This window comes from Macrosteles quadrilineatus, unplaced genomic scaffold (assembly GCF_028750875.1).
Source record: "Macrosteles quadrilineatus isolate MER2022 unplaced genomic scaffold, UCM_ALF_1.0 Scaffold_1__1_contigs__length_201487025, whole genome shotgun sequence".
Taxonomy (NCBI): Eukaryota; Metazoa; Arthropoda; class Insecta; order Hemiptera; family Cicadellidae; genus Macrosteles; species Macrosteles quadrilineatus.
This window is the reverse complement of record NW_026542594.1, coordinates 19137498-19164177: the sequence shown is the minus strand read 5'-3', so window position 1 is coordinate 19164177 and position 26680 is coordinate 19137498. Positions and strand designations below refer to the sequence as shown.

The window sequence follows — 26680 nt, the reverse complement described above, 5'->3', positions numbered from 1 at the left end:
TATTTTTAGGCCCCATGGGATGTTTGAAAGTGATATTAAATACATTTTTTATTTAAATATTATTCAATAAAATATATTATCGGAACATATTTTTTTTAATATTTAATAGATTCAAAATCATATTTTTTATATATTTAATATATATTAAATATTATATAAAATTGACATTAATACACACTTGAGATGTATAAAATAGATTTTAAATATATTTATTCATATGTATTTAATATATATTTGTGCTACTAGGGTATAGTAAATTATTTCTTTTTTTAAGCTCTACAAAACAGTTTAAAAAGAAATTGCAAAATTTTCTGTTTTTAGGGTCAAAAATGGGAAAACCCAATTTTTATCCCATAAAACCCACCATAAACCCCTGTTCCCATGTCCGATTTTGCTGGATTGCGAACTCGTTCAAATAAACGTAGGTTTACACGTTTGTACCAAATTTCATTTTTGCTCGAGTTATCGCGCTAACAGACACATATATATAAACAAATATATTTATGAATTTGAACTGATGGTGTTTTTGGCCTATAGGGACCTCAAAATGAAAAATTAAATCGGTCCCGGGTCCAGGTCTTACCATGAGTACTATGGTAATAGCTACTTCCCTATAGGGAAATTCGCTAAAATCAATCCCGTCGGTCCCAATTAGTAGCGTCGGTCGCTTAAAAATTTGACTGGCGCTACTATTTGTATTCGCTAGTTTGTGCCTTGCAACGGGGTCAGTATGCAAAAGAGTTAAATGGTTCTTTCAAAATGCCAAATAGTTTCACTCCCTACCATGAATTTTAGAAACGAAATTGAACTGTATTAGCCTACTTAACCTGATAATAGTAATAGGTCTAGTACTTTTTTGTTAACTTATACTGTGAATACTTTATTTAGGCTACCTAGGATATAAAAACAATGATAAATTTTAAGGTATAATAAAAGAACCTGTTTAATGGTTTGGACTGTAAACGAAAATATATCACAATAGTTCCAAACCTGTCAATAGTGTCAATATGATGATCAATCACAATCAATGATGAATATGATCAATTACATAACAATATGACAATAAGCTGTTGAATTATTAACACACGTTTCGTATGATTAGAAACCAATTATTGCCATCTATAAAAATTATTGGTTTTTTCTTTTTCAAATCGGGTTAGCTCTTCTACCCGACCGATTTTCATAATTTTCGGCCTTAAACTAAAGGTATGGACGTACCACAGATTTGCCATCAAGCATCGGCATTCGTTTTGACATATATTTCGAGCTATGCACAAACTGCCTCCCCGTACATTTCTTAAGGGAGTTAAATTTGTTTTTTTACGAATTCGTTAGGCTCTTCTACCCGCCCGATTTTCATGATTTTGGTCTTAAAATACGGACGTACCGGTACCTAATGCACACAGCTAAATCACGAACGGCACGATGGTGTCAATCAGCTTTTTTGTTAATATCACGATCTCAGTTTTGAGCGAGAGACCGTGGTCTGCCATCTATGCGTTTATGGTACGCATAACTCTGTTCAGCTTTTTCTGAGCCAGCTCGCGCTACGTTTAGCTATCAAAACTGCAACGTCATCTACGTACCCAATCAAAATAGTTTCTTCATTTTATGTTGTTTGTTGTTGTTCCGGATCGGTATGACATACAATAAAAGGTTAAACTACCTGTGTCCGCCAGTCGATCCTTATGAGGATCGACTGGCGGACACAGGTAATTTAACCTTTTAAAATAGTTTCCTCAGACCTGAATTCAGAAGGCTGCCATACCCGACATTCCAGAGGTCTGGGCCGAGTATGGAACCTTGGGCAGCACCGGAAGTGACACTCATCGTCCGTGGGCCTTCTGTAGTGTCATACATGAGGAGGCGGAACCGGAGATAATCCTCTATGATACGCAAGAGGTATGCCGGAACGTGGAAGGTGTTCTCCAGAGCATCCAGCATATCACACCACCTCGCGGAATTAAATGCGTTTCGCATTGAGGCTTTCTGGGTGGTTTAGGACCGAGACCTATGTACTAAATTTCAGATGCGTAGCTCTTCTAGAAGTATGTTAGAATGTGTATACCTGATAAGTCAGTCAGGGAGTCGGTGAGTTACACATGCGGCTGTATATTTAATTAGATTCTTTTACATTCGTAGATAATGATGGACAATGGAATATGAACAGTGCTAATTTTCGTTCATTATAGAACAGTTTTGAAGCAAAGAGAAGACAAAAATTAACATGTAAAAATAATGAACAAAATAAATATGAAAGTAAACCGTTTACAAATTACTGAATTTTGAATGAGAACATGTGGTTGAAAACATACCAGAGAGAAAATTAAAATCAGATGTGTTCGTAGACGTGATAACTCGAGTATTTTAAGTCCAATTTTGATGAAATTTGACTTGACTTGATTTGACTGAATTGAGTTTTTTCAGCAACATCGGGTCATAGGAACGGGGCATGGAGCTATGGAGTTTTAACATTTCCAATGATTTTTTCAAGCTTTTACTCTTAATAAATGGAAATGCTCAGTTCACAATTGCGACCATCATGTAGAGCTAGAAGCTGGCAATGAAGGAAATGACAAGTGGGCAAACAAAGGAGCTGAAAGCCCGCTCATGGGTCCAGAACCGACATGTGGTTATCCGTGGGATGGGCATAGAACATTTAAGGAGCTAGGAAGAAACAGAAGGCAACGTACAAAGAGAATGCTGCAGACACCTATCGGTGCGATAGTGGCAGATGCTCTTGGGCTGAATAGGAAGACCTTGCGGAAGGTGGTTGGCTTCATTAGCGGCCATTGGTTATTTCGCGGACATCTACACAAGATGGGAATCAAAGTTGATAGCCTCTTATGTAGGAAATGTGGAGAGGAGGAGGAGACATCCTTCCACGTGATATTTTTGTGCCCAGCCCTACAAGGTCTGCCTATGAGATCCTTTGGCCTATCAACTGGAGATCAAAGGGAAGAACAGTTTACCGATTTTTTTCAAACACTAGACTTTGCCCCGAGTCAAGCCTAGCACATTCGGACAAAATAAGTACAGTAAATAACTCTAGCATTTTTAAGAAAATTACAAAAAAATTCTTGCATCAAAAGGGTTAAAGAGTTGTAGTAAAACTAAAGGTTATGGATAAAATACAAAAATAACTGTACACCATCTAAGATCCCATGTTATTCTTATAACAATCACTGTTATAGTTTGCTAGTGTATGGATGTATGTTGATCAAACTTGGCAAAGAAAAAAAAAACATACTTTTACCTTCCCTGTCCCGTAGCAAAAAAACTCGTAAAATCTATTATTTAAATTGGAAATAAATATGTCTTGTTATAACTGAAATTCGCTTAGTATGCAGGTTTGCTGCAGCGGTGGTATTTAGAATTACACAAGTACTACTTTTTTACTAAACAATTGCTTTAATATCACTTTTAAACATGAAAATTAACATACTTTCTTGAGATCAAATAGTAAAAAAATACAGTTAAACTATATGTCTGACATACAGTATTTTACAATGCTAAACAATCGACCAATAAGAATTTTTGTTAGTGTAAGTTTATTAGTGTATAATTTCAGGTTTCCAAAACTGTATACTGTAAAGACATCAATTGAATGTTCTACAGAATTAAAGCTAAATTAATCTCCTTCTTACACTAAACTGGTAGGTTCTTTTGACTCTATTCCATTTTGTGCCTTAGTTCGTAATTTTTACTCATAAAGTCCATCACAATATCCCTCAAAGGACATTCATTTTCAGGTATACCAATGTCTTGAACACTAGGACAACTCGGCTGTGAAAATTTTAATTCATCTTCCTGTAGACTTTCCAGCCAGTTAACTGAAAAACCATCCTCTACAGACTCGACGATGTTGTGCAACGTGACACATGTTGGCACAATGAGTGGAATTGATTTCGCTAAGAAATCTGAACTCTTACTGAGACAACGGAATCTTCCTTTGAGCCGTCCAAAACCACAATCAGTGACTTCTCTTGCAGATTCAAGGTAAAGGTTGAATGACTCTTTGTACTCATCACAGGGTTCTGCATACGGAGTAAGTAGCCAAGGAAGTGTTGGATGTGATTTACTCCCAACTAAATAAAAATCAATACAGCCATCTTCTATGTATTTTGGAGCCGAAGGAAGATAGTCTTCTACATTTCGGCACAGTTCAGAATCTGTCAAAACCAACGCATGATGACTTGTACCTGGTTTGTTGCAAGAAATGTTTCTAAACCTGAAAAATATTTAAAAAAACATTAGCAAGAGACCAACAAAGAATGTATGTAAATAATGTTAAAAATGTTCTTCTTTTGGCATTATTGCTTGTATTCCTCTAACGTAATTAGACTATGACGTAGTACACAGATATCAGTGAGAGCTAAGGCCTATTTCACGATTTTAGTAAATAAAACTTAACTAGTGTACCTGTTGCTCGAATTCGAGCAATTTTTAAGTATTAAAGGCGTTATTTTAAAACGAATAACAGTCATAATTTCTGATGACTTTAAAAGATTCGACTCAAAGATTATGGAAATACTAAAGATGTAGATAACAGATCGATATAATCAACATTTCTTGTAAATATCTTATAATTTTTCAAAAGCTGATCTTGTTTTTTAGTGTTTTCTACAAATAGCCTTACTCATAGCCGCATTAGGTTGTCCATAATACTGATTATAAATATAAATACCCCGCTGCAGCAAACCTGCAGACTAAGCGAATTTCAACTTGTCTGATTACATTTTTACTAAAATATTTCCATAAATAAGACATATTTAAGTATTCCCTATTTAAATAACATTAGATTTAACGAGTGCTTAGGTTTGCTGCTACAAGGAAGGTAAAAAGTGTTTTTTGACCATATGTCAATAGTATAGGATGAAATAAATAAATTTGCCAAATTTTATCAATATATATCCATAAACAAGTAAACTACAACAATTTTCATTTTCTCCATAAGAATAACATGGGAATTTTAAAGTAGGTACACTATTTTTGAATTTTCTCCTTGACCAATACCAGGCATAACAACAAGGCATACAACACCGCTTCAATATACAAATTATTTATTTTTTTAAGCTCTACTTATCACTCACTAATTATTTATTTAATAGCCTATTTAAAAATTTCGCCTAGTAATGAACAACTTTGTCAATCCATTAGCTAGACGACTTATACTCCTTTTGAAATAAAAATTAGATCTTTACATACATCGGACGAGACGTAGTACTGTCACAAAGTTAACATTAGTCTTATTGGACTAAGATGGCTACAACTGATGAAGACTCTGAAGTAGGGAACAAATTTAGGAAAAATTGTAATGAAAATACAGGCAAATGGAATTTTTTATTATAGCCCCTGTTTCTTGTTAAGTATTGATTTTAGGATAAAAAGAAAAGGACTTTTTTGTAAAAAATGTAATGTTCTTTATTTATGAATTGATACATTTTCCTGTTAGAGGGAGCCGTTTTCGAGATATTTACAAAAAACTAAAAAAGTGAGCACTTATACCCCCTCCCCCCATAGCTCACATCCCACCAATCAGGAATTTTAGTATGTTGTTCAGGAGGGTCCCTTTCCTACAACTGTACAAAAATCCGGGACTACATGATTTTTTCCCCACTCATTTAGCTGTGTTGAGTGGGCTATAAAATGGCTACAACTGATGAAGACTCTTGAATAGGAAATAAATTAAGAAAATATTGTAATAAAAATACAATCAGGCATATGGAAATTTGCTTAGCCTGCAGGATTGCTGCATTGGGAGGTATTTTGATTTATAACTATTCAAACGACCTATTAAGACAGATTAAAGCCTACTTACATATACTTGTTATCAACGACTGCTTGTAAAATCATTGAAGACCAATCCTTTTCATTTTTGTAGTCTGTGCAGTTTTTGGTTGGTGGGTTGATAGGAATATGGGTGCAGTCAACAGCTCCAATCACTTGGGGAAGGCCACAAAATCCTTCAAAATCATCGGCAATGTCTAAAGCTTCTTCTAAAGTGGGCATTCTAACGTGTATAGGAAGAAGGAAATCATTTATAGCTTTGCAAACCTGATTCAGGCAGACAAAAACAGTGCTTTTATGAACACCAAATAGGTTTCCGACTACTGAGTATTCACAAGCATTTGCCAACTTGTAGATTGCTATGGCCACTTTTGTGCTGACATCTAGTGAACCTTTTCTGTTTAGTAACACAACTAATGTATCACAATTTTCTAGTTTCCCTACAATCCCGTAGAAGGTGTTCTTCGACATATGAAAATGTTCTAACCAGGTGTTGTCCGAAGCTGATTCCTGGATCATTTGCCACCATCTTTTAGTTCTCAGTTTACTGCCAATCCTTCTAACTCTGGCTGGATGATTAGCAACTAGTGCATCGATAAAGTAGGAGGGACACAGAAGACGGCGTGTACGAAGCATTCGTTTCCGGACATCGCGCCTCCTCCTAAGCTGGATCCGCCGTCTGGAACAGTGTATAAACATTATTTGAATTATATTGTACACTATCTTAGCTCATTTAATATTAAAATTATAGTATTTTAAGGCACGTTACTGGTTAGTTTTAGGATCAGAATCAACCATTGTTGAATCAACAGCTCTATTTTAAAAAACACTCACTCTTTAAACCGTTTGTTTAAATACATATACTGTATATGTAGATAGGACTATGTCCGTAGCATGGCCGCTAACTCTAGAAAAGCTCATCCAATTTTGATGAAGTTTGTTCAGAGGTGCCCATCCCACCCAAACCCAGAGGCGCAATCCCTCGCCCAGGCCAAAGGAGGTGTTCTCCCCCAATTTATGCTGCCCTCTATTTTAAACCTACCCTCCCCCGCCAATTTACCTGGCAATTTCCCCTTTACCACATAAAACCAGCATTTCAGGTATTTAGTAAACTTGAGGTAAAGAAAAAAACAATAAACTCGGTGAATTACTCTACTCCAACTACAGTACTGTAACTGTACAATAACATAACTTTTTACAGGGCCTAAGAAGTTCAAACAACTTTAAGTGCATGAATAATACTTTGGCAAAAAGTATCTTGTTTCAAAATTCACGAAATAAGACAGACTAGGAGGAGTTACTCACCACTCCCAGGCTGTCTACTACAAAAATCGCCAGGTTAAATACCCACAATACCTTAAATGCCACCAGTAGCCTACAAAATGTTTTTGTGACAAAGTAATTTTATCATTAATTTTGATAGCCGCAGGATTGCGTTTGCATCTTGTCAAACGATCCTTAATAAATGTACGGTAGTGTCAAATTTTAATTGCTACATATTATGTTTTGGCGGTTCTTTAACTCTACCATCGTCAGGCTTACAAAAGGATCCACTTCTAGAGGTGTCGTCAGAATATGTTAGACGCATTAAACACAAAACTATAACAGATGCGTGTTATTGCCGCGGGCAGTACTGGAAGTAAAATGAATCAGGTTATGACGGACTGACGTGGTCTCTGGATTGTCGTCTGTGTTATCAAAAGCTAGTGATGTAAAACGCATTTATAACTCGGGGCAAATGACCAGGATAAACGCCCGGGCAAATGCCCATTTTTCATAAACGCCCGGGCATTTATGGATTTTACATAAGTAATTCATTTGCGGCATTTTTTATAGGCAAAAAATGCTTCTTTTAAAACAAATTATGAATTCTTTTAGATAAATAAGTTAAATAAAAATCTTGTATAGGGATGCAGACAATTATAAATAGAAAAAGTTAGGCTAACAATAGTATTTTAAATTTTACTAACTTGATTCTTAAAGAGAAAATAAAATAATATTATACCTGCATAGGAAATAAACTATAAACCAACGTAGTACGCCTGGCCTAGTTGACAATACAAAATAAATATTTTTTGTTTCTTTTATATAGGTAGTTAAAAGGCCAAAAATATGCTTTTTTTAAGTCAAACAGTTTAGGCACTTTTGTCTTAAGAGTTAAGGTAAACCAGTTATTTTTCAGCAACCCCTACAAATATAATTTTGGATAACAAATTTAAAAATTATTGTATACGCAATGAAAAGAAAAAAACTCCTTGTTTTCATTAATTCCCAAGATGTGAGCTTTTCTAATTGCTTTGCGCAAATTATGATTTAGGGTAAAGTTATATTTTACACTAAACCCCTTCAAATATAATTTAAATATTGAAATAAACATTATTTTGTATTTAAAACAATCAAAAACACAAAAACACCTTGTTTCCAAAAACGCCCGAGATGTTGCTGATGTGGGCATTTATTTAACTGTCTCAGGCAAATTGAGAAGACAACACAGAATAATTGTTGACCCTAAACTAAGCTTAAACTATTTCATAACTAGAATTAGTCTCCCCTGATAATTAATCCAATTACTATACTAAATACTTATGTTTAATTTTGATGGAAGGTAGCCAAAGCAATGCCGGCGAATTCGGGGTGAAAAGCTTTGATACGTCATCAAGATGGCGGATAGTTAAAGTACTCCTTGTTTTGCTGTGCCTTGAAAGATAAATTTAACAATAAATACTTACAGTTTAAGTTCCAAATGTTATCTCTAGTGAGAGTGTAGTGAAAGTTTTATGATAAGTATATTCACCATCAAAGGACACTTCTTTTGGATAAGTAATCTATACTGATAACAGTACTTGGTTTTCCTGATCGGGGCCGTTATCTGTCTACCTGCTCAGACCGGTCAAAGGCCAACTAGCTGATAGCAATAACCCAAACCCCAACTGTCATTGTAAGTCTGGACTGTTTGTTTACAAACATAGCTTTAAATGTTTGCTACTTAAATATTTAATATATTAAATATTTAATTTAATTTAAAAAAATTCAGGAAATGGAATCTAAATCCAAAACTGGAAATAACTTTAAAATTAGCCCTAATGTCAAGCATGCTGATGTAAGTAAAAATACACAGGGTTGTATTCCAGATGGAATACGGACTAGGGCTAAAACAAAAGCATCAATTATTGAAAAGTGTCAGTACAAAAATAAACTTAAATCAACCCCTGGAAAATCACCAACTGGTCCAATAAAACCCATGTCAGCTAAAAATAAAGTAGCAATCTCCCAGTCACAGGAAACTCAAACAGATGATACATTTATTCCTACGAATAAAAATACTGAAACGCAAACTGAAATTAGTAGTTTGTCGGTAACACGAACGGATGAATTGCTGGGAAAAAAATGGCTGACTGATGGCACTATTCAACCGTATTTTGAGCTATTGAATTCCTGTATACTTTCAGAGCTTTCGGCAATTGCTATCAATCCTGTAATTAGTCATGCAATAAAATGTATTGAGGTTTTTGAACACTTTGTTGAGCCACTAAACCTCGATAGGAAACAAGTTATGATTATCCCTGTCAATGATTCAACAATCCTAGATCAAGCTGGAGGATCACATTGGAGCGTCCTTTTTTATTCTAAACATGACCATCATTTTTATCATTATGATTCAATGGATGGTTTTAATACCACTCATGCAGAACTGATTGTTAGTAAGCTAACAAACTATATGAAATGGGACAAACCATGTTTCACTAGCATTAAAGGCCCGCAACAAACAAACAGTTATGACTGTGGGATCTACATGATAAGTGTGACAGATATGGTGATCAATGACATTGTTAACAATAAGAACATTAATATCAATTATATCCAAGAATCAAAAATTCTCGATAGTGACCTCATTTTGAAAAGATCCTGCATGGCTTACATAATTAACAACATGCTAATATCAAAACAAACACTGCTGGAGCTTATCACCAAGCCATTAGCTCACAAAATACTCTACAACAAGTCTACTGAATGTTTTGGAAATACTTCAATCAACCAGATGACCAGCTCTCAAATCACACAAAAACCTGTGCCTACCAGGAACGAAAATTGGATTACAGTCAATAGGCCAGGATCAAATATTCAGAAAATGCAAGTAAGGGACACTAAACATTTTTAAGGCCCGTTCACACGGGGCAAGTTTACAAGCTACACGCCAGCGTGTAAGAAGCCGGCGAGTTGGCGAGTGTGCTTGTGTTCGTTCACACGGAGCTTGTCAACTCGCCAACTCGCCAACGTGTAGAAAGACGCCGGCGAGTCGGCGAGTGCGCTTGTAGTCGTTCACACGATGCTTTTTCCACTCGCTCAGTAGCTGGCTTGAACCAAATCCTCCAACATCTTTGAGTAACAAGCGCACAAGCACAAGCAACTGTGTTCACACTGGGCTACTTTACCCGCCTACTCGCTCAAAAGCTGGCGAGTTGGCGTGTAAAGTAGCGGCAGCGTCAACTTTTTCCAGAGCTTTTTTACAAGCAGCTTTTGAGCTAGTACGTCGTTCACACTGAACTATTTTACTAGCTGCGTGTAAAAAAACCGGCGTGTAGCTTGTAAACTCGCCCCGTCTTTACAGCAAGAATCGTTTCAGTGTGCTAAAGAATTATGAACCATCAGACAATGACCTTACTACAGCTTCTCACAAGGAGGAAAAAACTCTCAGCACTAGTAATAAAAGAGAGAGTAAAATTAATAAGTTATATGAAGGCCAAAAAGTCAAAACCAACACTCACCAAAGTACAAACACTGATCGCAAACCAGCTCTGTCTATTATTGGCGATAGTCATGCCCGTGGTTTGGCCAACATCCTTCAAGCAGAGAGCGGTGGGAGAATGCACATTTCTGGCGTAACAAAACCAAACGCTAAATTTTCACACCTGAAGAGAGATATTCTAAATACAAGGGATTTTACCACTTTGGTTTTATTTATTGGTGCCAACAACGCCTACGATTCTGATCTGGAAGAAATTTTTGGAGGCCTAGAGTCTGTATTGCTCCAAATCAAATGCAATGCAGTACTACTGTTAAGTATACCTTTCAGAAAAGATTTGCCACTAAACCACCCAATCAACTCCAACATATTTTATTTAAACTTGTTTTTAAATGACTTGGCAGGTCGAATAAAATCCTGTGAATTTCATGATATAAGTCTTTTACCTGAACGGTTTTTCTCACACGATGGGGTTCACTTGGCATTGTCGGGGAAAAGATATTTATGTGACAAGCTAATGAAAAGTTCATTCTTAAAATGCCACTTTAATGCACTTCCTCAAATTGATGTTTCTTCCACCAGCCATGATGTCACAGCTATGGCAGTACCGACGTCTCCTTCAGGAGATGGGATATTTGTTTTAGAAGCTAACATGAGGGATGTTTTCGAACAATATCACCATGATTCATCGGTCGCTCTGGCCCACACTATCTCGTCTGACTTTCAACATCATAGACATATGTCGGCTGGTGTAGCCGTGGCTTTCCGAGAAACATATGGCCGACCTAATACTTCAGACCTTAAATATAGCAGACTCGCCTGCCAAGAAGTGGATAATGGACCTACCATCTACAGCCTGGTCACCAAGGATCACTATTGGGGGAAACCGACTAATTCAGACTACAACGAAGCTTTTAACCAGCTTATAACAGACTTCAAGACTAAGAAGCTTTCAACCCTCATCTGCTCAGCAATGGGATGCGTCAGAGATCTAATAAAGCCACAACAATTTATTCAAAATGTTATTAACTTCCAACGGCAGACTGGCGCACGTGTGATCATCGTCTCCTATGACCAAAAAGCCGGGCGGAGGTTTTGGAGAGGACTTAGTCACAGCGAGTTTGTGCACACCTTGAGAGAGCTGATCCCACCAGCTGCAGCCACCCTTACACCGCTGGAGCTGACTGGCGCCAACACCTCCACCACACCCTGTCCCGGCAACCACCTGCCCACATCTCCCCATGGTTCCAGCCGGTGCCAAAGTGTGGTGAGTGATGTGAGTCAGCCAAGTGAGAGTGAAAGTGGAGGTGATGGTAATATCACCCTCAGCCCTGTCACTACCCCTTAAATGTCAACCACCCCTAGCCCTCCACACTCTGTCAGTCCTCCCCACTCTCCAGATTTAAAATCTCCATTCAGAGGGTTTGCAACCCCTAATTCTGATCAACTTAATTATATAACTACTAAAATAGAAATGTATAAGATCAACAGACCAAATGCCATACCTTTTTTAGGAAATTTGACCACGTTCCCCCCATTAGTTACAAAGTAATACCTAACATGACTGATGTGTTTGATAATGGGCAGTATTCTTATCCAGAATCTGATAAAGGCGACAAAGGTATCGGTAATGAATCTGCTAATTTGCCTAATCTTACTTTGGGAAAAACTTGTAATCATTTAAACAATAACCTAAATAGTTTTAAGCGTTTTGGCCCCCCAAAAAATTCTATCAATAATCTGGATAAAGTTGACCACAATGTAGTAAAGATTTTTCATCAAAATATACAAAATGTTATAAACAGAGTTGAACAGTTGGAAGTCACATTGTCTGAAGTTAATCCTAGTATTATTGTGCTCTCTGAGCATAATATTAAAGACCATGAAATAACTAGCTTTAAGATTGATGGGTTCAAAGTAAATGCCTCTTATTGTAGGAAATCCTATGCCAGGGGAGGAGTTATGATTATGTCTAAGAATCATATTCAATGTTCACAGTTTGTTACAAATTCCTTTGTCAGTGATTTATGTGAAGACAAGATATTTGAGTTCTGTACAGCTAAATTTACCTTTAATTCATTCACATTTATTGTTATAGGGATCTATCGGTCTCCTGGTTCTGATGTTTTTGACTTTATAAAAAGATTGAATATTTTAATTTTAAGTATTAATAAAAAATGTGATTATATTATAATGGCAGGAGATTTTAACATAAACATTTTAGATAACCACAATGTAACTAGGGAATTTACTAATTTATTAAGAAGCCATGGTTTTAGATACATGGTTGATTTTCCCACTAGGATATGTGACACTACTGCAACTGCAATTGACAACATAATTACTAACATCCCTCAGAATAAATTAAAGGTGTATGGGCTGATAACCGCTCTCTCTGACCACGATGCACAATTTCTTGAAGTTAATTGGCCAGGGGCTGATCTAACAAAAAATAGTTTTATAACACATTTCAAAAGAAAATACAATGATGACAATAAAAAAAAAATTCCTTAGTATGCTATCAACAGAAAGTTGGGATGATGTGTATAATGCTACAGTTGAATCCAAATTTAACACTTTTTTTTACATTTTCTTTTATTATTTTGATAGTTGTTTTCCTAAAACAAAATGTAGAGTATATAATAAGACTAATAAGTGGTTTACATCTGATCTGTTTAAGGCTAAAGAGGAACTGATTAGTTTGACCAATCAACTTAGACAAGATAAATCTGGTGTTAAATTAAAAAGTTTAATAAAGGATAGAAAAAAAGATTTCACTGATCAGGTTATTAAGACTAAGAAAGATTTTTATAGTAATCTTATTTGCAATTCAAGCAATATCTGTAAAGCAACTTGGAATATTATTGGCAATGAAACTAAAATGAAAGAGAAAACAAAGTATGATAATATCAAGTTAAGACACGACGGATTGTTATTTGATAAACCTGAATATGTTGCCTCTATATTTAATGAATATTATACCACCTTGGTGGAATCTCAAATAGTACCTAATGCAAATCTATTGTCATCTGCAAATGGCTTACAACAAACCAAAAAAGTTAACAGCAAACTTGGTATTTTTGAAGCTATTACTGAAGAGGACTTTGAGAGTGTACTAAGATCATTTGACAATAAATATTCTGCTGGATATGACGACATACCTATGCCTATCATAAAACTTGCCTCTGTTTTTCTAAAGAAACCATTAACACATGTAATTAACTCGTCTTTCATTTCTGGCATTTTTCCTATTAAACTAAAAGTCTCAAAAATCACCCCACTTTTTAAATCAGGTGATGCACAAATTGCTTCTAACTACAGGCCGCTATATTTACTGTCATCCTTTTCCAAATTGTATGAGAGAGTCGTTGCACAGCAATTGACAAAATACTTGGAGTCTCACGAGATTATTTCCAATGAGCAACATGGCTTTAGACAAAACAAATCAGTCATAAGTGCAAGCACAGATTTCATAGAATCAGTCATTGATTCTATAGATAAAGGAGAGCAAACCGTAGGAATTTTCATCGACCTCAGCAAGGCATTTGATAGTGTTTGTCATACCAAATTATTAAGTATTCTTTCAAATTTTGGAATAAAAAATAAAGCTTATGATTGGATCAAATCTTATTTATGTAATCGAACTACTTTTGTTGAACTGAAATATGTAAACAAATATAATCAACTTATATCTTGCCGTTCCAGTAACAGTCCGTTGAAATATGGTGTACCACAAGGATCTATATTGGGACCTTTATTCTTTTTATGTTACATCAATAGCTTAGCAAATTTCAGTGATCAAAGTAAAATCACTTTATATGCAGATGATGTAAATATAAAACTATCCGGATACCATGCAAATGATATAGAAATATCCTCTTTTATAAAACTTAATGCAATCCAACAACATTTAGCTGATTTAAACCTTTTATTAAATAAACAAAAAACTAAATATATTAATTTTTCCGCTTCAAATAGGAAAAGTGGGTCTGTGGTAAAGAATGTTTGTCTTAATGATTCCTTTATTGGTGAAGTTAAGGAAACAAAATTCCTTGGTTTAACTGTTGATAGACTTCTTAGCTGGAACACTCCTGTATCTCAAGTTTGTAAAAAAATGTCAACAGGTATTTTCATCCTTAGAAAATTATCACCATTTTGTGATATTAAAACCCTTAAAGCAGTTTATTTTACTTTTGTGCACTCTCATGTCTCTTTTGGTTTGTCGGTTTATGGTAACACCTCTAATGAAAATTTAAACATGATACTTATATTACAAAAAAAGCAATAAGAATAATAATGAAACTTAAGTGGTTTGAGTCAGCCAGAGAACATTTTTCAAATTTAGGAATAATGACAGTTTACAGCCAATTAATCTATGATCTGATTCTGTGGATTAAAATAAATCAAAATAGTCATTGTATGCTAGGTTTTAACCACAGATATGAAACTAGAAATAAGAATAATTTTTGTTTTAATAGACATAAGTTAACATTTTATGAGAAGAAGCCAACATATTCAGGCATCAAATTTTATAATTCATTACCAGAAAACATAAAATGTATAACTGATTTTGGGTCCTTCAAAAAGAAATTGAAGTCATTTATTATTGTTAAACCTTTGTACAGTTTTAAAGAATTTTTTTAAGCATATGTCATCAGTAACAGTTAATTTAATTTCTTACAGTGATTATAATTTTAATTTATTATTGTATTATATATACTTGTACTTACTAGTTTATAATAGTACTTGTTGACGCCATTCTGTACTCTATGTGTACATAATGAATAAAGAAAATTTTGATTTGATTTGATTTGAATTAAGAGTAAGGGTTAACAGTTATATTTTACAGTAAACTCTATCAAATATCACTTAATCTGTTAAATTAAGCATTTATTTGTAATTTAAAGCAATGACAAGCACAAAAAACACTTTGTTTTCATAAATGCCCAACATTTTGGCATTTATAACTGCCACGGGCAAATGCCCTCATAAACGCCCATTTATAAATGTCCCGCCCACTGTGCATTTGCCCGCCCCACATCACTATCAAAAGCTGATATTGGACTAATTGTAGTGACGAAGGAGAGTGTTGGAAATATCATGGGATTCATAATTGAGTTTCCCATTGAAAATTATTTACAATAATAGCTAATTTATGTGAATTGATAATCTGTCTGTAGTAATCGTTTCATGTTTTGTGTTAAATGTTTGAAATGTATTCTGACGACACCTCCAGAAGTTGATAATTTTGTAAGCCTGACAATGTTAAGAGTTAACACGTTCATTCGACGCCGCGGTCATTGCCACAGACCGAGGTATACATTTGAATCTTACACATAGACCGGCTGTCACTTGAGACGACGGCTCGACTGTATCACTTCTGGATTCATCAATTGCCGAAGAACTTGGTATCAAGGGTGAGATTGTTCAATTGACAACATGTTGGTCTAACAACACAAGACACTTTGAATCTCAATCAAAGAGAATAGATCTAAAAATAAAAGGATTTTACGAGGATGAAATCTTTACATTGAAAGGGGTTAGAACTCAGTCCACTTTAGAGTTACCACACCAACAAATAGACAGTGACAAGTTGAGGAAAAACTGGCCACACTTAGACTCGATCAACCAACCTCTTCCAATAGCGAGTGTCAGGTCCACTCTCTTGATAGGCCAAGACAACTCGACAACTGTAATCTAATTCTAACCCGTGAGATTATTGAAGGTCCTACTAACGCCCCATTACTGTAATGGTGCCTTCTTGGTTGGACTCTACATGGGAAATGTGCACAATTCAGAGATCGTGTGGATGAGAATTTTACCCTACTCTCATATGAAGAATCTTCACTTCATGACATGGTAAAGAAATCCTTTGAATTAGAGAAATATGGAGAAACAAGATCAAATAACCTGAAATTGTCCATAGAAGAAGAACGTGGAGTATCAATCCTTGAGGATACCATAAAGAAAACAGGAAAGATGACGAATTTAATTTTCCTCCAAGCTATGACAATGTTCTTAGAAGATTAAATACTCTTGAAAAGTAAATGGAAAAATATCTGGAATTTAAAGAGGCTTACACAACCAAGATTGACGAATATATGGAAAAAGGTTATATTAGAAAAATCAGCCCTGAAAAAGCTGCTATCATAACAGGTCGAACATTCTATCTACCCCACTTTGGAGTATCAAACCTGATCAAACCTAACAAAATAAGATTAGTTTTCGATGCTGCTGCTAAACCTCACGGAGTCTCGTTCAATGATGCACTACACAGCGGCCCTGACTATTTCAATCCATTACCATCTGTGCTGTTGAAATTCCGGTTAGGAAAATTTGCTATCGTGGGAGATATAAAGGAGATGTTTCACCAAGTAAATATAAGAGATGAAGACGTTGGCTCACAAAGATTTCTGTGGCGAAAAGACAAAACCAAACCCCCAGATACCTACATAATGAAAGCGATGACCTTCGGAGCAACATGTTCACCAAGCTCTGCACTGTTTGTTGTAAACATCAATGCAAGACAGTTTCAATCTTTGTATCCTGAAGCTAGTAATTCCATACTGACTTAAGAATATATGGACGACCTGAGAGATTCAACCGACACAGAAGAGGAAGCTAAACGACGCGTTCAAGAAATAATTGAGATACATAGAGCTGGAGGGTTCCAAATTTGTAACTGGATGTCTAATTCAAAACAAGTACTTTCGAAAATTCCTGAAAACCTGAAAGCTAGCCAAGCCAAACATTTGATGCCCGATACTTCCTACAGAACGAGTACTTGGATTATGGTGGGACGCTGAATCCGACTGCTTTGTGTTCCATCGCAATGTCGAAAAACTTGAATTTCTCGAATCTGGGTATCCGACGAAACGAGAGATTCTTAAAGCAGCTATGTCAATTTTCGATCCTCTAGGTCTGATTGCCCCTACCACAGTAAAAGGGAGACTACTGGTTCAGGATATATGGAGAACAAAACTAGGTTGGGATGATGTTGTGACACCTGAACTTAGTGTGAAGTGGAAAGCTTGGATGGATGAGGTCAAAAGTCTTCGAACACTGAAAATACAAAGGTGCTGCTTCAACACACGAGTCAGTGACTCAGTTGAACTTCACATATTTGTTGACGCAAGTGAAGAAGTTTTGCTGCAACTGCATATCTGCGTCAGGAGAACAAAGACACTTACGAAACGACATTGATCATGTCACGTGCCAAAGTGGCGCCCATCAAGAACCTGACTATACCTAGACTGGAACTCCAAGCGGCCGTTTTAGGATGAAGAGTAGCTTCTGCTGCCGAACAAGATTTGGGCGTTTAAATCCAAAAGAAAACGTATTGGTCTGATTCTCAAACAGTCCTACACTGGATTAAGTCAGATCCAAAAAACTATAAACAGTTTGTCCCTGTAATAGAATTGGAGAAATCCAAGAACTTTCTTCGGCAGAAGACTGGAAATGGGTCCCGACAAAATTGAACCCTGCCGACTATGCGACTAGAAGCATGAAAAGGTTCAATTCTGACATTCAAAACACATGGCTCCATGGTCCCCAATTTCTATCTTTAAACTGTGAACACTGGCCCGCACAACCACCAAACCTACAAGTAAAAGAAGATCATGAAGCGAAACGCCAGTTTACCGGCTTACATGCAGATGTCGAAGCAAAAATAATTGACATTTCAAAGTTTTCATCATGGGAGGAACCGACTAGAATTGTTGCTTGGATTTTGAGATATGTCAATAACTTAAAATCGAGGTGCAAATCAAACGACAAAACTCAACTTCGATTTGGACCAATAGACTACAACAGCCTCGTTGAGCTGGAACCTAAAGAACTGAAAGCTGCCGAAGAAATTCTTTTGAAATCTGCACAGGATGAAACCTTTGGTGAAGAAAGGAAACTTATGATGAGAAAGAAGTCTATTCCGAAATCAAGCCGCATTTATTCGTTCTCTCCATATTTGGATTGTAACAACATGTTAAGAATGTCATCAAGAACCTCAAACTCACCCGAACTGACAGAAGATCAGAAAAATCTTATAATATTAGATGGTCGACACTTTACTTCGAGATTGATAGGACAAATGTATCATAACGAATGTTTCCATCAAGGTCTCGAGACAGTTGGGTGCAAGATAAGAAAAAGATTCTGGATAACAAATCTACGACCACTTCTAAAGAAAATTAAGAAAGAATGCATGAGGTGCAGATTGAATTGTGCAAAGCCTGTTCCCCCCCCAAATGGCGCCTCTACCAGAATTCAGAGTAACAAGAACTAGCCACCCGTTTTTCTACACTGGAGTAGATTACTTTGGACCGATAGAAGTTACTGTAGGGAGGAAACACGAGAAACGTTGGGGAATTTTGTTCACATGTTTGACAACTAGAGCTGTCCACTTGGAAGTTGCACATTCTTTGAACACAGAAAGTTGTATTATGGCAATCCAACGTTTCATTAGCCGAAGACCTGTCCATCGGAGATGTTCTCGGACAACGGGACAAACTTTGTTGGGAGTGACAAAGAACTCAGGAATGCTACTAAGTGTTTAAACAATGTCCACATTCAGAGGGTCATATCCAGACAAGGTATCAAATGGAACTTTATTCCTCCTCGAGCCCCACATATGGGTGGATGCTGGGAGAGACTCATCAGATCAGTTAAAACTGCATTAAAATTTGTCATGCGTTCCCAGTATCCTAAGGATGAAGAACTTCGAACCTTTCTTGTTTGAATAGAATTTATCCTCAATTCAAGACCACTGACTAATGTACCAATTGACCCACTCGATCCAGACCCGCTCACTCCAAACCATTTCCTTAGAGACGCCTTCAAAATAGATATCAATGAAGATAAACTTTGCAGAAGGCAACTAACTCGAGTTAAGACCCTACTGGACAACTTTTGGAAAAGGTGGATTCATGAGTATTTACCCTGCTTGACAAGGAGGTGCAAATGGCATAAAAGAACTGTTCCGCCTGAAGTTGACGACTTGGCAATAATCGTAGACGAAGACAATGCACGTAACACCTGGCCCCTTGGAAGAATATCTGCCCTATACCCCTCTTAACCTAACCTCTTAATACCTCTTAATATACCTCTTATACAAGTAAGAGTTGTTGACATCACAACACCAAAAGGTACTTTTCGGCGTCCGATGACAAAAATTGCCATTCTACCTGAGGAGGGGGAAGATGTTAATGACTAATTTCATATATATGTATGACCATTGATTAATCCTTATATTTGTGCTGTATGATTTGTTTGTGAAGATTAATTAACCCTAGAACGGCCACATAGAGTGTTTCTGTAGGGCCAGGCAGTTTTTGCCTTCTGTGCAGCGTTTTACTCTCACAGTTGTAAAACCCTTATTTATTTACCAAAACGTATAATAGTTTATACCATCGGATTTGGGACATTCTAGAGAATATAAATCAATCAAATACAACAATCTAGTTCATAAAAATAATTTTTTGTAACAAAAAATTAAAATCATAAATTTACAAAAACAAAATTTCAAAAGTATGGAAGCACAAAAAATCAAATTTTGATTCTTTTCAAAAATTCAAGATGTACAAATTGTTTTACTTTGATTTCCCTACATAAATATGTCAAAACATTTGAAACTACTATAAAACATTTTGAGTTATGTTAAAAAGTGTAAAACTCTGCACTTTTTCTGAATTTTACATACCGGTACTTATATACTTTTTAGGCCTACTTTTAGAAATAGATCAAAAACATGAAAACAACACATATTTTCTGTTAGGGAAGTAAACAAGGAACAAAAAAAGATATGATTTTACATGCAATAGCTAAAAAATAAATATAGTATTTCACTTAGAAAAAATAAATTTGTTTTTACTTACGGAAAATCATAAAAAAACTTTGAACTTCAAATGTAAGTAAAAAAATAAATATTTAGATTATACAAATTTCAAGATATACAAAATGTTTGAAATGTTATGCTTATTTAGAAGATATATAGTTTATTGGGTATAAAAAATGTTTTTACTTTTTGAAGCAACAAAATATAAAAAAGAACACATTTTTGGATCCAGCACTAAGTTTTGCTCTAAATTGTCTACAAATTACTCTTCCTTTCTCGATTATAATGGATAATTGTTGCTGTTTACCATACCAAATAAGATCTATTTAGCAAAATAATAAGATTTGTATACTAGGTAACTATAGAATCAAAAATAAATGTTTAGTTTATAAACCAACAGCTGCACGCACCCAAATAATAAAAACATCTGACCGCGGCGCGACAGGTATTTGGACATTGCATCATTTTGACCAAAGAGAAAAACAAAAATATCACTGAAGGAAACTTTCAACTATAGTAGGTTCGAAAGAGGATTTCTTCCCCTTTATTTTCATATGTTTCTTTTTTTCCTCGTCAAAATACATGCAGAGTAATAAATAGTTTTCCAAAAGACTAAAAAAGTCGTTTGGCCATATAGAAAACTCTTACGCAATTTGTTTATAGAGGCTTTGTAAAAAAATCACAGCTTGTAAACTAACAATGCTAGACAAAATCTATCAACGGACAGAATGTAGAGAAAAAATCCCTGGATTCAGTGGTACCAATCAAAATCATCTACGACGTAGAATAGCTTTGCCACGTATTTTAGAAAATGGCTGATTTTGCCTTTGCTGCCCGATCGATAAAGCCCGCGAGGCGCGAAACTCAAATGTGTTTTGTTTATTTACTTTTCCTGCGTTATTAGTTGACGTAAATGTGTATATAATGTATGGAAATTGTAGCTCATTTGATTGTCTTTCTAATGGTATAATCCGTGTTGTGATTACTGCATATTATCAGTTCCAAATATTTGCTAGAAAAAAAGTCTGTAGCAAACGACTAAAAAAGTTGTTTGGCCACCATCTTACCCAACGACTAAAAAAGTCGTTTGGCCGTTCTAGGGATGTCACATGTTTTTATTAATGTTAAAATGAGTAAATAAATAGTGGTTGAAATGATGTACTGAAATTGACTATTCTTTTATTTGACTTTGATAATTGACAATTTAATATATATGACAATTTAATATATGTAACAATTTCAAACTTCAAATACAAACTCACATGCGTCAGGGCTTTGAGAGCCAAAATTGACCACCGCACGGAGTTGGACATGTGCCGCGAGGGATCCGAAGTGACCACTGCGCGGGGTTGGACAGTCGGTTTTAATTGACATATTTCTGACCACCGCGCGGAGTTGGGATAAGCCCTCAAATTCAGTTTCGGTCGTATGCTATTAAGATAATTATTTAGCAACTGCAGCTGGCGAGCATTACCATCAAATAAGACCAGAGTATCATCAACGTAGCGATAGTAGAACAGGATTTTATTTTATTTTTGTTCTGAAAGGATATATGAGTTCTCTATGTGGTTCAAAAATACTTCGGACAAAATTCCTGACAGAGGGGAACCCATAGCAAGGTCGTCAGATTGGAAATAAAATTTGTTGTCGAAGCTGAAGTAGTTTTGTTTTAGAGTAATATCTAACAGGTTAATCAATTCGGTTAGCTTCAGATGTTAAAGATTGGGTATTCTTCAGATGGTTATCGATTAGTTGCAATGTTTCATGAATGGGTACGTTAGTGTATAAATTGATGATATCAAAAGAGGCCAGCTTGTGATGATTTTTTATTTCTATGTTTTTTGTTTTGTCGACTAAGTCTATGCTATTCTTCAAACTATGGCTGTCTGTGAATTCAAAATATGATCGAAGTATTTGGTCGAGTATTTTAGCAACTTTGTATGCCGGCGCAGTTGTGAAATTTACAAGAGGGCGTATTGGGACTTCAGGTTTATGAATTTTTGGGAGTCCTCTCAAGGACGGTACTGAAGGGTTCATAATTTTTAGGATCTTAATTTCCTCGGGTCTCAAAAGATTCTTACTGGAACTGATTGCCTTGTTGATAACACTGGTGTATTTGAGAGTTGGATCCTTATCTATTAGGGTGATGCCATTATCATTGATAAAACGGGTTACCTTATCTATGTATTCAGTCTAGTATAAAATAACAATGGAGTTGCCTTTGTCGGCTTTTGTGAGTATGGCGTTATTGTCTATTAGTTTATTCCGAGATGAAATCCTAGTTTTTGATTTTGAATTTTATCCACGATTAGTTAAGAAAACCGAAATACAGTTTGACAAACATCAAAACGATCTCTTAAACAAAGGTTTGAAGTACAGTTTTCCCAAAAACGATAAATCTGGTATTTTTGATGAGTTAATAGCAGCTGAGTCCGCTATAAAGTTTGTTCCTAATACTTACGGACGAACGTAACGTATTACGTGCAGTTGTAAATAGCAAAAATAAATCAAATACATAACAAGAACAACAATTATTCCTTCCTTTTACAACAATATAAATATCCTTTTATTCAAAGAATAAAAGGACGAACACAAACGAAAAACGGACCCTCAACAGTAGGCTATTAAGAATAAACTGAATTAAGAACAAATAAACGGTATCTGCATTCTGACACATACTTTCTCCCATAAGATTGTCAACAACCTTTATCATGTGTAAGCGGTGAGAGTAAATGGGATTTGTACAGTTTTGTTCAGAATTTAAAGGACTATAACATACTAAATATTTATCAAAATCGTTTGGGCCATTTTAGGGAAAATCAGATTTTTCCGTTATGTCATGGGTTTTTTTTAAGGGAAAATAACATAATTTACAATAACTTTTGAACCGTATTTTTAACAGAAATGTGATTTGTACAATTTTGTTCAGAATATTTTTAAAGGACTAGGTATAACCATAGATAAAACATACTCCCTTAGTAGATTTCTCTTCCTTATGGAACAGCTGAAGACAATTTTATTGTTAGTTCTGTACGGTTTATGTAGAGGTAGTGTTTTGTTTGCAATTTGTTTCCCGTTATTACAGCCATTTAAAACCTCGTTTAACCAAATAATACGATTCTAATCATAAACAATAACTTGTCCCCTAGTTATATAACCAAACAGTAAAGCACAAATCAAGCAATTAACCCTAAAATAATAGAAACAAAGTTTCGTCGACACTAGCGCCCATGTGTCTTGTACATGAACTAGACACGAAAAACGTGCTTCAAAATTTACAATGGGATGAGAAGTCTACTTGGGTTGGTTAGTCTATGGTATAACATACTAAATTTTTATCAAAATCGATCGGGCCATTTCTGGAAAAATCCTAGTTTCCGTTATTTTATGGGGTTTTAGTTTTATGGGAAAACCCCCATTAAAAATCAAAATTTGTAAATAATGAAAAAAACTATCAAAATTGTAAGGGCCATAATAACATACTATGTTACAGCAAAACCAACTTTTTTGGAAATCCTATTTTTTGTTATTTTATGGGGTTTTTATATGGGAAAATAACATTTAATTTACAATGACTTTTGAACGGTAATTTTTACAGAAATGGGATTGGTACCATTTTGTTCAGAATTTAAAGGGCTACAACATACTAAATTTTTATCAAAATCGTTCAGGCCATTTTTTAGAAAATCAGATTTTTCCGGTTTTCTATGGGTTTATATGGGAAAATTCCCATTTATCAAAATTTAAAAAAAATGAAAAAAACTCCTAAAGATACCATGGATTAGAACTTACATACCAAATTTCATCGAATGTAAGTGTAGTCCCTAGCTCTGTACACATCCAGACACACAAACACACAGACATCACTTAGAAAACCACTTTTTTGGGTCCAGGGGGACCCAAAAAGAATATGTCCACTCAAAACTCAAACTCGAAATTTTTGTCGAAAACAATACTTTCTCCACATACTATGGTAAGTTATAGGGGGAGAAAGTAAAAATCAGCACCACTTAAATACTCTGTAGCGGCTGCCTAGGTCACACTTTCTTCTCGTTGCAAAGCACTTAAGTTATAACAGCTCGTAATAGTAAAATTGTGTTCTTGGAGATGATCGATCATTCCGTTATGTCTATCTAAGTTAACTAAGAAAGACATTTACCGAATTGGTAATTATTTACTTGAGGGTGACCAAGCGTTCTATAGTAAGTTATATATCATTAGAAACTAGATTTTCACCTGAAAATAATGGTGCAAAAATATTTCTGCTGCCACAAAAACTAAATTTACTACGATTTTTTAAGTTTATTTTAATGTTTTATTAGGAACATTGAATCTGCACTAGCCAACAATGTTTACACTGTAAAATCGAAGTTAATAAGCACAATTCACATTTATTGATTGATTATGTGCCATTTTAATGTAAATATTACCCTCACAACCCACACTTAGAAAGGTAATGATGTTAATTTATGTAGGCTATAACTTATGTAGGCCTATTAGGTATTTGATTAAAATTAATTAACATTAATAAACACCTCTAGTTCAGACATACTTATTTAATCTGGATCTGGGGACTGGATAATGAAAATTGAAGAAGGAATTCATTTACTTCTCTTCACTTAACCGAGTGGCTTAGCTAAGGTTTTGACCATGTAACCGTTATGTTCCATTATGATAATAGTGTACCGGTAGTGGCAGTTTTAATAAAAAAATTGAAACTATTCTAACCTAACCTAAACAAACTTCTCGTACAGTTTAAAAGACATGTGAGGTTGGTAGGTTGGATGTTATGTTGACTCGTGACTGTATTAAGTCCTTTGAAGGTAGGTTAGATTAGGGAAGTTAAAGTTTAGGTTATAATGAATCGAGTTGTTGATTTATATTATCTCCAGACTGTTTAACTTATGCACTTTGGTAAAAGTAGCCTAGGCCTACTAAAATAACTTACAAACACAATAAATAATAATTTCAAAAATGCTGCGCAATTGGTAGATATACTATGTAAAATTGGGTAGGCCTAACCTAACCCAAGGAAACTTGCGACTTTCTTGCCTGTATGAATAGCTTTAACTTACAGATGTTGTTGTGTCAGCGAAACTTTAACATCCAACTCCATCGGATAGGCCTAACTTAATCGAAAATATAAGTAGGCCTAGGCCTACAACTTCAATTGGTAACAATATCCATAATCTAGCTTTCAGTAAGTTAGGTATCTAAGTTATTCTAGGCCTATTACATATACAACAATCAATAATAGGCCTAGGCCTACAATGGAATCGGATATCAGTTTTACTGGTAGGCCTATGTACCTATGACTTGCTTACCTCTTAATTAAATCCCATGTATTCCTTATGATTGTTTGTATGGCATTATTCCTCGCAGCAATCAACAATTGCAACCCAACAATAAGTTCAGCAGGTAATAGGGTATCAATGTCACTTTGTAGGTTTTTGTCAGACATTACAGTACTTTATTAAAAGAAGGCACAGGCACAGAACTGAATCAATTCAATTAGAGAATGTTATTAATTTTACACAGAAAATTTCTTGACATACTTCTGAATTCACTATCAATAAGATTAGTACTGACTGAAACTGAAAACGGAACTGACAGTAGTGACAGTACTGTCTGTAATAATCTGTAATCCCAAAATTATCATCATACCATGAATGAACGAACATAAGGGATATTGCGATACTATCGATATCAATGCATATCGATATTTTCGTTTCGATATTTCCGATAATGTATCGATATTGGGGTTTCGATAATATCGTGATATCGGAAGAATTTTGTCGATATCGGTTCTCGATATTGCATTTTCTATTAGATCACGATTACTAGAAAAGTATTATATTATAGAAAAATATACTAGAAAAAAATATTTTTCTAGTAATCGTGGTTTAGATCAAGTATTAGTCGACATACCTCACCGCCGCCTTTCCGCAGCCTTCGAAAGTGGCAACGTCGCAGTAGTGGTGTTGTGTTTTGTTTGGAAGCAGCCCAAGCAGCTAATGGTAACTTATTGTATTTGTGTATTTGTGAAAGATTGGTTACTGGACTATGACAATATTAACTCCGCTTAAAATGTACAGATCTAGATTTTTAATTCATATTGTTTCGGTTTTCCATTCTGTATGTTTTATTTTCAATATTTTAATAAATTTATATTCATAGATGTCACCTGTCTGCCATGTTATGTTATGGGACGTCTGTCACTATACTAAACAACACCACTTACGCGACGTTGCCAATTCTACCAGGTCGCGGCCTGTATTTAAAGTGCCAGCGGCGCCGCGCCAGCCACTACTAGCCAG

The 26680-nt window shown here is 35.3% G+C and overlaps 1 protein-coding gene across 3 annotated transcripts; it reads right to left on the bottom strand.

Moving 5' to 3' along the window:
* Positions 1-241: 241 nt before the first annotated feature.
* Positions 242-26566, bottom strand: LOC129004613 (uncharacterized). Of its 3 annotated transcripts, none has more exons than XM_054433168.1 (3): positions 26292-26566; positions 5822-6469; positions 242-4231 (listed from the first exon to the last, which is right to left on the bottom strand). In XM_054433168.1, exons 2-3 carry the CDS (start codon positions 6424-6426, stop codon positions 3673-3675), a joined length of 1164 nt encoding a protein of 387 aa, XP_054289143.1. In that variant the 5' UTR covers positions 6427-6469; positions 26292-26566; the 3' UTR covers positions 242-3672. The 3 variants fall into 3 exon arrangements, with proteins under 3 accessions (XP_054289143.1, XP_054289133.1, XP_054289124.1); XM_054433158.1 differs by lacking the exon at positions 26292-26566 and adding an exon at positions 8520-8659; XM_054433149.1 differs by lacking the exon at positions 26292-26566 and adding an exon at positions 25688-26078 and having other exon boundaries at positions 246-4231.
* Positions 26567-26680: the final 114 nt, after the last annotated feature.

Coding starts and splice junctions, on each gene's coding strand:
- LOC129004613 (XM_054433149.1), bottom strand. CDS start 25,824: ATGTCTGACAAAAACCTACAAAGTGACATTGATACCCTATTACCTGCT. Junction 6,470..25,687: donor ACATGGGATTTAATTAAGAG/GTAAGCAAGTCA, acceptor ACACTGTTCCAG/ACGGCGGATCCAGCTTAGGA. Junction 4,232..5,821: donor GTCGTTGATAACAAGTATAT/GTAAGTAGGCTT, acceptor AATATTTTTCAG/GTTTAGAAACATTTCTTGCA.